We start from the raw sequence: 12,644 nt of genomic DNA on the forward strand, positions 1-12,644 counted from the left end.
TTGGTGCATTTTTCGAGAAGGAGCTTAATTGATTTCTTTTGGATAAGTACAAGATTTTTTTTACTTTTTAAACCTAAAATATTTTAGGGTTTGTTAAATTGAAAATTGGAGTATGAAAAAGTAAATTTTGAATTTAAGTTATAATATTTGTTTGATATGTTAATTTAAATCATTTATGAAATATAATTATATTGTTTGATAAATATAAATGTTAAATTATCACACATTTTATCTTTATTTTTATAAAACATTTTACAATATTCAAAAACAAAATCAAATTTTAAAAGAAAAAGTATTTAAAGGGTAACGAATGTTAAAAGAAGTAAGATAAAGTAAACTAGTCTTTATTTAAGTGCTTTTTATAAAAAAATTATTAAGTTTTTTTATTATGAAATATCATATGTGTTTTCAAAATTAAATCTTTAAAAATATTATTTTTTTTCTAACAACTAAACAAAGGTTAAGATAATTAAAAGATGCTTAATTATTACGATTTTATTTAAATAAATTTTTATATTTTTATTGCATTAAAATAAAATTCTAATCTTTAAATTGCATAATGTTTTTAATTATAACTAAACAATCTAGTAAATTTTCATTTTAAATAATAATAAAAAATTTATGTAAAAAATTAAAATTAATTTTATAATACCTTAAGGAAAGATTAGCAGAAGCCCAGATCATAAAATTTAATTTTTAAAAGTTAAAAAATTATAAGGATTTGTATTTAATAAAATTATGCAATGCATTAAGAATGTAAAAGTGAAGCAGATCTGTTAGATTAAAAAAAACTTTATTATATTTAATGCAGTGTATAATACTTTTTGAGGAGAGGCAGATGTAGTAAGACTTGCGAAAATAAATTTAAATAGCAAATGATAAGATTTCAGTAGACACAAATAGATACGTTGGAAAGATACGGGTAGCAGTGAAAAAAATGAAAGAAGTGGGCAAGCTGGGAGATTTCAAATCCAAACACAAAAAGGATACAAAACAAAACCTCCTCAAAAGACAAAAAGCAAACATGAAAAGAGAAAGGGGTGGACGGATGGCCCTCCAGAATTTCTTGACTTTTATGACCCCCCACACACCCCAAAAATATATGTCACGCCATGAGCTCAGGTATTTGCTTAAAGAAAATGACAGTGCGACTATAAGGGTCGTTGAAGATAATGGCTCCACACCCACATCCTCTTAAACAATCTTCAATCACTCCCTTTCCTCTTCTTTTCCCTTCCACCCAATTTTCTTCCCCAAACAATATGGTTCATTCTCATCTCAGTTTGGCCGATCACATTGGGAGGAGATTGAATGACAGTTGTGGTTATGCCATGAACCATGTGCAAAACACAACTCAAAATTATGCCAATTATATGAGTTTGAACACCATGGAAGGGACGGAATATGACTCTGGAGCTTCCACTCCTCCTCTATGGAGAAATAGTCCTTCCAGGAGCCCTCCGCATCGACCCAACATCGATTATCGATGCCTATCCCCATCGTCCAAAGCTGAAGCTATTGCCAGAGGTCAAAGGGAGCTTATGGAAATGGTTAGTAAAATGCCCGAGGCTTGTTATGAACTCTCCTTGAGAGATCTTGTGGAGCATCAGCCCCTGGCTGTTGAATCCAAACAAGAGAGTTTTGCTGAAAGGAGAGGTCTGATCAACGGAGAGAACAAGAAGAAGAAGCAAAAGAATCCGAAACCCCAAATTAAGAGAAGTGGAAGCTTAGATAATGGTGGGTTTCTTCTGAAAATGGTGTTTCCAATTTCCTTGGGGACTAACAAAAAGAAGAACAAGAAGAAGAATGATTGTGATGCGAATAAGAATTGCAAACTTTCTCCAAAGCCAACGGTTTTAGATGCATCTGGTAAGAGTGTAGATAAAGAGTGGTGGAAAAAGAGATCAGGGTCGAATGAGAGTGAGAGTGGTGGATCCACAATAAACAGTGGAAGTACCAGAAGCATCCGTAGTAGCAGCACCAGTAGCAGCAGCAGCAGCTGCAGGAGCATCAGCAATAGCAGTCGCAGGTATCTAGTCTTGGGTTTTCTCAGATACAGATTAAGTTTCCAAGTTAAATTTATTGGATTTTAGGGGAAGATATAGGAGTTTTCAAGTAAAAAAAAAAAAAAGAAAGAAAAGTGGGGTTACTGGCTTGCTGCGTATTTAACTGATATTGTCACCTTAATTCTTAAGAAATATTTTTGAGCTGAAACATTTTGTTCTTGTGTGAATGCAGCCATAAGAGAGGAGGTTGCTTGGCTTTTATTCTGGCTAGGAAAGCCAAATCATCTCGGTGAAAGGGGCAGCTTTCAGCCAACTTTGGAAATGTAGTTCAATGTGGATACAGCAGAGATATTGTACGATATTCAGAGATTATAACTTTGCTTTTTCTTTACTTACTTTTTTTTTGGGGGTTCCTTCCTGCTTAAATTTGAACATGAATCATGTTTTTTGCCATCAGAGATGCTGAGCCTGAGGTCTGTTTTCCATTTTGATTATTCCTTTATCATTTAACTTCACCTTGCGTTCACGAAATAACTTGATAAGCTAGGCCAGTATTCAGAACAAACATATGTTTGAATCAGTTATATGTAATATATATATTTAGAAGATTACATCTTATTAATATGTAAATTTGTGTCAATTATAATAAAACAAATATTTAAAAAAAAAATTAAAGTTTTGCAAATTGCCCAATTTCGAGTAAAGTTATTAGGCCCCCTTCTTCAAATCAATGGAATTGTTCAGCTTATTTTCTTTTCTTTTAAGTTGATCCCAAATTATTCTTTTAAGTTGATCCCAAATTACTCTAAGCAGTTCCTAAAACCTTCTAATCGAGTTCTTAATAATATAGACTTAATTCTAACTTACATCCCACAAATTATTTTAAATTGATTTTAAATTTCCAAACATTCTAATTATATCATCAAATTATTAATGTTATATCAAATCTTACCTATTAAATGGCATATCAAATCTTATATAGCTAAATGTAAAATAAAAATTAAAAAAATAGAATTTTATCACGTAACTTTAAAAATAAAAATTAAAAATAAAGTAAAGTTCAAAAATAATAAAGAATGAACCATAAAGGTTTTGAAAAAGCTTTGACAACTTTATGATTTTTAAAACATCTATTTTTCTTAAAATTTTATTTTAAATTAATTGTATAAGATCCGATATGTCATTTAACAGCTTAAATTAAAAATTTTAATAATGAAAAGACATAATTGATAAAACCTCAATAGTTTGAAAAAGTAACTAAAATAATTTAAAATTTAGAGACCAATATAAAATTATGGTCATATTTTGGTACAATTGACTCTAACTATATGGTATTTAAAACTAATAATTACTTGGTTGCTTTTTAATATATATATTTTTAAAAATTTCAACATTCACATGCCTAAGAGTGTTATTGAGTTGAACATAACTCGTATAGTGATAAGTTCGAGCTCAAGCTTGATTTAAAATTTGAAGCTCAAAACTCGGTTCAAGCTCGATCGACAAGCTTGATTCAATATACAATCGAACTACTCAAATTTGATTATGTTCGCTCATATTTAAGCTTCAACTCAACTTCGAGCTCAAACCAAGTATCTTTTACATATAAATTTTATATTAATTAAAAATAATTATTTGTTTTTAACATGACAAAATAATAACAATGAATCTTACTTTTCAATAAACAAACCCAAATACTTCAAAATATAAAAATGAAAATCTAAATAAATACAACAAAATTAGTCCATCAAACGGGTCTAATCAAATATAATATTAACCCCTCGAATTATGTAAAATTAAAACATAAGAATATCGAAATGCTACTCAATACCCCAAGAATGATGTAATTAATGCTCATAATTTCTCCATCAAATCTAAAATAAAAACTTCCAAAAATCTAATGATAAAATTGAAAGAGTAGTTCAAAACTACAAGCTAAACAAAGTAAATAACAAAGGCTGATTATAAAATGCATAATCACTTAATGGAACTAATTAACATTACAGCCTGCCACAACCACAAACTATTAGTCATGATATTAAACTGATATGTATTAAATTTCCGACCATGGCTTTGCCTAATCAATAACTTAAAAGAAAATATAATAGTCGAAGTATGGGTTTCAAAAAGGTTTGCCTGACATTTTGTCAAGAGGACATTGTTGTTTTTTACGGAGATCCTTTTCAAGTACCCTCCTACGTGAAAATTTAATATGATCTGTTGGAGATGGGAGTTGTATTAACTGCTGGTAAGATCTTTGGATTCCGATTTATGACCCTTGTTAAACGAATATCTTTCATTTCTAATCTTAAGCTCCGTTTGTTTACCTGTAAAGCTTTTCCATAAAAGTTTTTTAGCATTTTTCTATGTTTGTTTGGCTAAAAATGATTTTCTACTGTAAAGCATTTTACAAAACACAAGAAAAGGAGGTCTTTTTTGGGGAAAATGTCTTACCCTTTTTATTTCGGTAAGACATTTTCTAAAGTTTTTCCTCTTCACATCCTAGTATCAGAACTTGCTAAACGCTCTCTCCTTCTCCTTCCCCTTCCATTCATTGGATCCCTGACCTAGGATTCATCTCTGTATAAAAACAACCAGCAGTAGTTTCGTTGACAAAAAGAAAAAGGCCCTAGCCATTTCTAGTCTTTTCAGAAATGAAACTCTCAACAATTTGGTGATTTTTTCTCTTCAATTTTTTTGTCTATTTCTCTTTAGCGATTTGCCACTCGAGTGAAATTAGTCAATTCAAGTTCGAAACTCAATTGTCAAAATGGACAGTAAGACAATTAACTATGGTAAATAATGAGAAATTGAGAACTGTTTTGAAATTATATTATTTGTTTGCTTACTTCTTAGTAAAATGTAATAACATTTTTATTTTCAAATATTCATTTTTTCCTTTGTTTGTTCCCTGATAATAATTAAAAAGAAACCTTTTTGAATCAATGTGAGATTAAAGTAGGTAGTTTTAATTAATTCCTAATCTTCAATAGATCTATTAAGTTGGCAATTCAGTTTGTTTGTATATTCTTTTAAATGAATTTTATTTTTTGTGGAATTGATTAGGTGGGATCCAGACCAGGTTCAATTTGTGATGGAGTTAATGATTTTGTGTTTGAATTGGGCCTTCTGATGTGTTTGATTTTATGAGTATTTGATTTTGAACCACTTCTCTTTATTAGATTGTCTATTTTATACTGCAACGTTGGAATGGATGTTAGCAAAGATAGGTGATTTGTGGTCACCTTTAATTTTGTAAAATGGATGAAATGGCTAATTCTTTGTTTGGTAGGATTACTTATTTTTATCCTCTGCTTTGCGTTTCTTGATTCATGATGAATAGTGCTGTATGCATTACTTGATTGTATTTTGTTAATCTCCCATGCATGAGAAATAGACATTGAGGAGCTAATTCTTTATGTGCTCCTTCATGCACAAAAAATAAGGAAGGGGAAATACTTATGGAATGCTTTTAAAACTGTTAGGACAAAAGAAAATTCAAGTAGGTTACAAGGTTAAGATCATGGTTTGATTTTATAAGACAGATACTGATTTCACTTTGAGTTTGAGGTCTCTGGCTTTATCAGATTCCAACTCCAATATTTGGTATTCAATCAGCAGAATTAGGAAATGGTTAAAAGGTTAGTCTTGTTATTTTCTTTTAGAACGATCGAATGTTTGGAAAGAATGAGATGAATGGGATTTATGGTCTCTTTTTCTGTTGCCTAGGTATGTGAAGAGAATATCATGTTGTAGTGTGTAGAAGGATTGAAGCATTTATTTGCTTCACTGCTGCAATGATGTGATAATGATTTGTACAAGCAATCAAGAGCTCTTGTTGATCTTGAACTTCTTACAAGAGAGACCGTTTGTATGTTATCATTTTTTCTTTTCTTTTTAAATATTTTTCTATATTGTTTATGTGATAAATTCAATGCTTTTGCTTGATTTAACAATTTTTTAGTCTTTGCTTGTGCTATTTTTCTCATCTTAATGCAGTTAGTGTAAGTGAAATAGAAGCACTTTATGAGCTTTTCAAGAATATAAGCAATGTTGTTATAGATGATGGGCTGATCAACAAGGTCTTTATTTTTCATAGTTCCCATTTTCTTATATAATTGATATCTTTTGTTATGTTTGTCAAGTGTTTTGGCTTGATGATGACTCCTCGTCTTGAGTTGGTTCTTTCCCTCTCATCTTTGTAGTATTTAAGTTTTATTTATATTACTCTTTGATAGGAGGAGTTCCAATTGGCATTATTCAAAACAAACAGAAAAGAGAGTTTATTTGCTGATCTGGTAATTTTATCTAATGTTAATTAATAATGTCTCCACCCTTGAAAGAATAATTCTTGTTAGCATAACATTGCTTGAGTCACTGTCAATATATTTCTAATTTCACTGCGGATATTTGACTTGTTTGATACAAAGCATAATGGAATTCTAGGTTTCGAGTCTTCCATCCAAATGCGCCCATTGATGATAAGAATGATTGTATGTGTTAAATATTTTAGTTATCTGTATACTTTGTCTCTCTGTTTACCTCTCTTGCTGTAAATCATAATCATGTTAACATAGTAGTTGGATGTAAATGACTGGTATGGAAATGAAATTATGGACTTTTGTGCATAGACGATGTGTCTAAACTACGTATCATTGTGTTACATATTCTTGTGTAATCTATTTTCTTAAACTAGGGAATTTCTTTTTGTAAGTTATTTTTTTTCTCTTTGAATCCTTTTCTTTGGCACTGGCTCTTAATGTTTAATTGATGTATTTATATATAAATAAATCATTGCGTAAAATATAAATTTAATAGATATAAAATAAACTCAATTAAATAATGAGAAGACAATAAATTCTTAAATGTATGTTTGTTTCATTTAAAACAGTTTTTATAAAATATTTTTAGAAAACCTGTCAAATAACAGAAAATATTTTACACAGATTCATCCAAACAACAGAAAATATTAACTTTTCCAGAAAAGTAAGCCATTTTCCAGAAATCATTTTCCAGAAACCATTTTCAATCAAACAAACAGACCCAGACCCTTAATATCGACTGGCCTCTTAGTGACATGGTCAAAGATGATGGTTTGTGGAATTTGGAGTTGTTTCATCTTTGGGTTTCTAATGAGGTCATTAGTAGGATTGTAGGCATCCCACCGCCTCATCCATCTTCTGGACCTGATAATATTACTTGGAAAGGTATTACGACTGGTTCCTTTTCTCTCAAGAGTGTTTATGATAAGCTAAGGGAAGGTGCTTTGAATTTAAATGAGCCAATTTGGCAGCTTCCGTGGAAGTTTCAAGGACCGCAATGCGTTAGATTCTTCATTGGGCTCGCCCTTAAACAATGCTTACTCAGGAATGCAGAAAGGGTAAGGAGAGGAGTTGGTAATGATAGTGCATGTGGTCTTTGTGGCCATGATACCGAAGAGGTTTTACATGTCCTAAGAGATTGTCCCACGGCTAGAGATATTTGGAACAAGCTCATTCCAATAGGAAGGTTACCTAGCTTCTACTCTGAATCATTATTTGAATAGATGACGAAAAATCTTCAAGACAATTAGTATCCCAGTTTGGGTAGGACAGATTAGCTGTGTCTATTTGGAATTATTTCTTGGCGTATTTGGAAGAACCACAACATGTTCATGTTCCAAGGTATCTCTTAGAGCACAGATGATGTGACAGCCCAAAATGGACCCTAGTCGGAATGTGGTTTCGGGACCGTAAAACCGAGGCATAAAAATAATTTAATGCTCATTTTGATGCTTATGATATGTGTTAATTCGTGTGTGACATTTTTGATGTTTGATTTAGAGTTATAAATGTGAATTTCACTAGAAAGGACCTAGTAGAAAACTTTGAAAGTATGATGGGGAAATGTGTGATGACTAATTAAAGCATGCATGCAAAACAATGGCCTTGCATGTCAAATATCCCTCTTTTATAGGAGGTGGCCGGCCATGACAAGGAGTATGGGCTAAACATGTCATGAAACATGTTTTGTTGGTGCATTAGGGAGAAACAATAAACAAATAAGTATGGGTAATAAAGAAAGAAAAAAAATGTGTGTGAGTGAACCCCCCATTGCCGTGCATTGAAGAAAAGAAAAGAAAAAATTTTGCTCATCCATTTCATTCTCTCTTGACCGAAAATACCAAAGAGGAAGGAAGGAATTTTTACTTCATGTTTGGTTTGGAAGGGATTAGGAAGAGATTTGGCTATACTTGCATCAAGATTAAGGTATGTTTGAGGTTGTGCCATGAGATTCATGCATGTTTTAGTTGCTAGCTTGATGTTCTTATTAGCCCATGGTTCAAATCTTTGTTATATCATGGGGATGGTATTTGGCCAAGGTGGATTTTGTGTTAATGCCATTGCATGTTAAATATGAAGCTTGCTAATGGTATATGTGATGGTGGATTGATGGCTCTTGGACTTTCTTTTTAGTATTTTGAGTAAGACATTAAGTTCTTTGCTTAATCATGACCAAAATTATGGTGTTGTGATGTATTCGGTCATGGTATATCCATAAGTATGATTCATGCATGTTGCATGGTAGGTAAGATTTGAGCTTTGGATATGTGTTTATATTTGGATATAAACAACTTGAGATTCTACCTTGCACCTACATGAATATGTGTTTGCACATGATGAATTGGTATGACATATATACTATTTTAAGGTGTATATTTGCTTGTGATGATGTTTCGGTTATGTTGTAACACCCCGAACCCGTGACCGTCGCCGGTGTCGGACACGAGGGGTTAATGGGCCAAATCTTCTCAAGGTACCAACCAATTTGGCATTTCCAGACAGGCTGGAAAACTGCATCACTGTCGCCATAAAAATCATATCTCGAGTTTCGAAACTCAGAAACTGATTCCGTAAATTTTCTACGAATTTAGACTCATATATATATCCATGGATTTATTTCTAGAATTTTTGGTTGGGCCAATTGGTACAGTTTATTAGTTAAAGTCACCAATGTTACAGAAGTCGACTACACTGACCTTTGCGCGTTAAAACTTGAATATCTCTCTGTACAGGGCTTTAATACTGGTACCGTTTCTTTCTAATGAAACTAGACCCAAAATGGAATCTGCACATATAAGGCATGACTTCTAATTATTTCTGGATAATTTATAGTAAATTTTCAAAGTCACGACAGGGGACCCAGAAACCGTTCTGGCCCTGTCTCACGAGAACTTTAATATCTCTCAATATACTACTAATATGGTCGTTTCGTTCCATCCATATTAAACTAGATTCATCAAGGTTCAATTTCATAATTTATTCACTATTTAATTCTACTTCTACTATTTTTAGTGATTTTTCAATCTCACCTCACTGCTGCTGTCCGCAACAGTTACTGCAGTAGACTATGCCAATTTCATGAATCTTTCCTTGGCCTTAATCATCCATCAAACATGACACAAATTATGGCCACCTTATCAAAATTAAAGTTTCTAAGACTCGTGGCTATAGGTTCTAGCATCCCACTCGACGACCACATAGGCCATTTTCACATGGCTTAAAGTTTACAACCCACAGTTCAACAAAATATAATAGCCTATACATGCCAAATGTTCTTCAACAACGAAGACAATACCAAAATATTTCAGCCGGTGTGATGACTTCAACGACGGTTTCGAGCACGCAACAATACGAGTCCAAGAGACCTAAAATGGGTGACAAGAAAACACCGAGTGAGTTTATAACTCAGTAAGTCATAAGCACTTTACAATTATCCATTAGCTAAATTCATCACAAAGTGAAACAATGAAACAAGGCTAGGTACTTCATCCATATCGGAACTATACCATAATTCCTCGAACCTTTCGGTTCAATCTCATACCAAGCCATACATCCACATTTCATATTTATACGATAAGATATTTGAGGCATTTTCACACACTAACTCATTTTCACCACAATCACACAATTGCAATCATCACATAGATTTAAAGCTTACCAAGCTCAACCCCGAGCATGAACATATTGCCTATTCGTCATGAGCTCAAGGTACTTACCCGATTCGCTGTCCGGATTAACTCGATAATGTCGCACACTCAGTGCCAATTGTAATACAAGAGCATATAGTGAATCCGCACACTTAGTGCTATATATTTTCAGCTCGCACACTTAGTGCTATAGAATCAAACTCGCACACTTAGTGCTGTACAATTTAAACCCGCACACTTAGTGCCAATCTTGTCACCGTGTCCATTTATACCCGCACACTTAGTGCCGTGACCAATACCTTATGCATTTTGCTGCCTTTATACATTCAACAATGGCATCATTCCATACACATACATTTTCATTTACACATCAATTCATTAAACACAATTGCATATATATTATGATCATTTAAATCAATACCAAATATATGCTTAATGACTTACCTCGGATGTTGTCGCATGCGCTTTCAATGGCTATTCAATTACTTTGTCTTTCCCTTGTCCAACTTTGATCCTTTGAGTTCTTGAGCTAGTTCACACAAATTTAACTTATTAAAACCTCATTATGCTAGCTTATGGCGAATATGACAAGGAGTTTAAATGGTCATATGGCCACCCTTTTGCTTGGATACACATTGGTCATGCACATTTTATATTACATCAAGCAATTCAATACAATTCATTCAAGCATCAAGGAAAAGCTAAGGCCCTCAATAGGCTACCTAAGGCGAATATACACATCAACATATGTATTCGTTCATGTGGCGAACATACACATTCATGTTAAGGCCGATTTCCACACTTGATACATTCAACAAGTAAGGTCGCTTGTATCGACTTAACACCAATTTGATTCAAGTTCACAACTAGGCTAGTATGCATATATACACTAGTAAATCAAACACTAACATTTGTACTTCACCTTACTAGCACTTCTCATTCAAATGACATGAACAACGAACATAGTTTCCTTTTATTCCCTACCATGGCCAAATGCCATACAACACCATACCATGCATCATTACAAGCTTTACCTTTAGCATGCAAATAACATCCACAAATCCACCTTAGTTGAACCTTAACTCATCTTCATGCCTCACCACCACAACATCAAACATCAAACATCAATGATACCAAGAAGACAACACCCATGGCGAATATCATCCCCATTTCATGGTAAAGGTTTAGACCATGGGTTAGGTGGAACTCAAACTATCAACTAAAAACATGCATAAATCTCATGGATAACATCAACATACCTTAGTCTAGCAAACTCCCATGGCTGATTTTCTCAAGCTTCCCCTTTCTTCTTAGTACATTCGGCCAAGCAAGGAGAAAATGAGAGAATGAACATTTTTTTTCTTTCTTTCTTTGTTTTTGTTTCTCTCATGTACGGCAAGGGGGGGGGGGAAAGCATCCACACTCCTTTTTTTTTTTTGTTATCATCATTTTCTTTTTCCATTTCTTTAATGCTAACTTTCTTATTTTATTGTTTCCTACATGCATCACTAGTCTAACATGTTGGAGACATGTTTCCACCCATAGCATGGCCGGCCATCATGCTTCATTTTGGCTAATTTGACATGCAAGGACAACACTTTCCCACATGTATTAATAGGCCACCTTACATTTGCCTAGCACATTTTTAAATTTTCTCACATAAGTCCTATTTGATAAAAATTCACTTACAATTAACAAAATCCAAACATGAAATTTTCACACATGCATATATACATATAATGAGCATCAATTATGATGGTTAATTATTATTATGACTCGGTTTAGTGGTCCCAAACCACTTTCCGACTAGGGTCAATTTAGGGATGTCACAACTCTCCCCACTTAAGAAATTTTCGTCCCGAAAATCTTACCGTAAATAGGCTCGGTATCGCTCTTTCATAGAGTCCTCAAGTTCCCAAGTGGCTTCTTCCATTCCGTGTTTATGCCACAACACCTTCACTAACGGGATTTTCCTATTGCGCAACTCTTTTACTTATCGCCTCATAATGCGAACCGGTTCCTCTTCATAGCTCAAATTAGGTGAATCTCAATCTCGGATGGAGCAATTACGTGCGATGGATCGAGACCTATATCGTCAAGCATCGAGACATGAAAAACGTTGTGAATCCTTTCGAGCTCGGGGGCAAAATTAATCGATATGCGATCGCCCAACTTGTTCGGATACTTCATATGGCCCGATGAACCTCGGACTCAATTTGCCCTTACGACCAAATCTAAGCACCTTCTTCCAAGGTGAAACTTTGAGAAAGACCTTGTCTCCAACCCGATATTCAATATCTTTTCTTTTCAAATCCGATACGACTTTTGGCGATCCGGCGCTTTCAAACTTTCACGAATTACTCGAACTCTTTGCTCGGCATCCTTAACCAAATCAACCTCAAGAATTTACCTTCACTAAGTTCACCAGAATAATGGGGTACGGCATTTACGATCAGTATAAAGCCTCGTAAGGCGCCATCTTAATACTTGATTGAAAGCTATTGTTGTAAGCGAATTCAATCAAAGGCGATACTGCTCCCATGAACCACTAAACTCAAGGATACAACATCTCAACATATCCTCGAGTATTTGAATTATCCGTTCGGATTGACCATCGGTTTGGGGTGAAAGGCGGTCTGAAATGCAACTTGGTACCCAAAGCTTCTTGC

General features: G+C 33.6%; 1 protein-coding gene and 1 pseudogene across 1 annotated transcript; both read left to right on the forward strand.

Moving 5' to 3' along the window:
* The first annotated feature begins 1,091 nt into the window (after positions 1–1,091).
* LOC108466468 (uncharacterized) lies at positions 1,092–2,540 on the forward strand. Its single transcript, XM_017766828.2, has 2 exons — positions 1,092–2,029; positions 2,239–2,540. The coding sequence occupies exons 1-2, from the start codon at positions 1,173–1,175 to the stop codon at positions 2,297–2,299; spliced, it is 918 nt and encodes a 305-aa protein (XP_017622317.1). The 5' UTR covers positions 1,092–1,172; the 3' UTR covers positions 2,300–2,540.
* A 3,213-nt stretch (positions 2,541–5,753) lies between these two features.
* On the forward strand, positions 5,754–6,510 carry LOC108466191 (calcineurin B-like protein 2; annotated as a pseudogene).
* The last annotated feature ends 6,134 nt before the right edge of the window (positions 6,511–12,644 follow it).

Source organism: Gossypium arboreum, chromosome 2, assembly GCF_025698485.1.
Source record: "Gossypium arboreum isolate Shixiya-1 chromosome 2, ASM2569848v2, whole genome shotgun sequence".
Lineage (NCBI taxonomy): Eukaryota > Viridiplantae > Streptophyta > Magnoliopsida > Malvales > Malvaceae > Gossypium > Gossypium arboreum.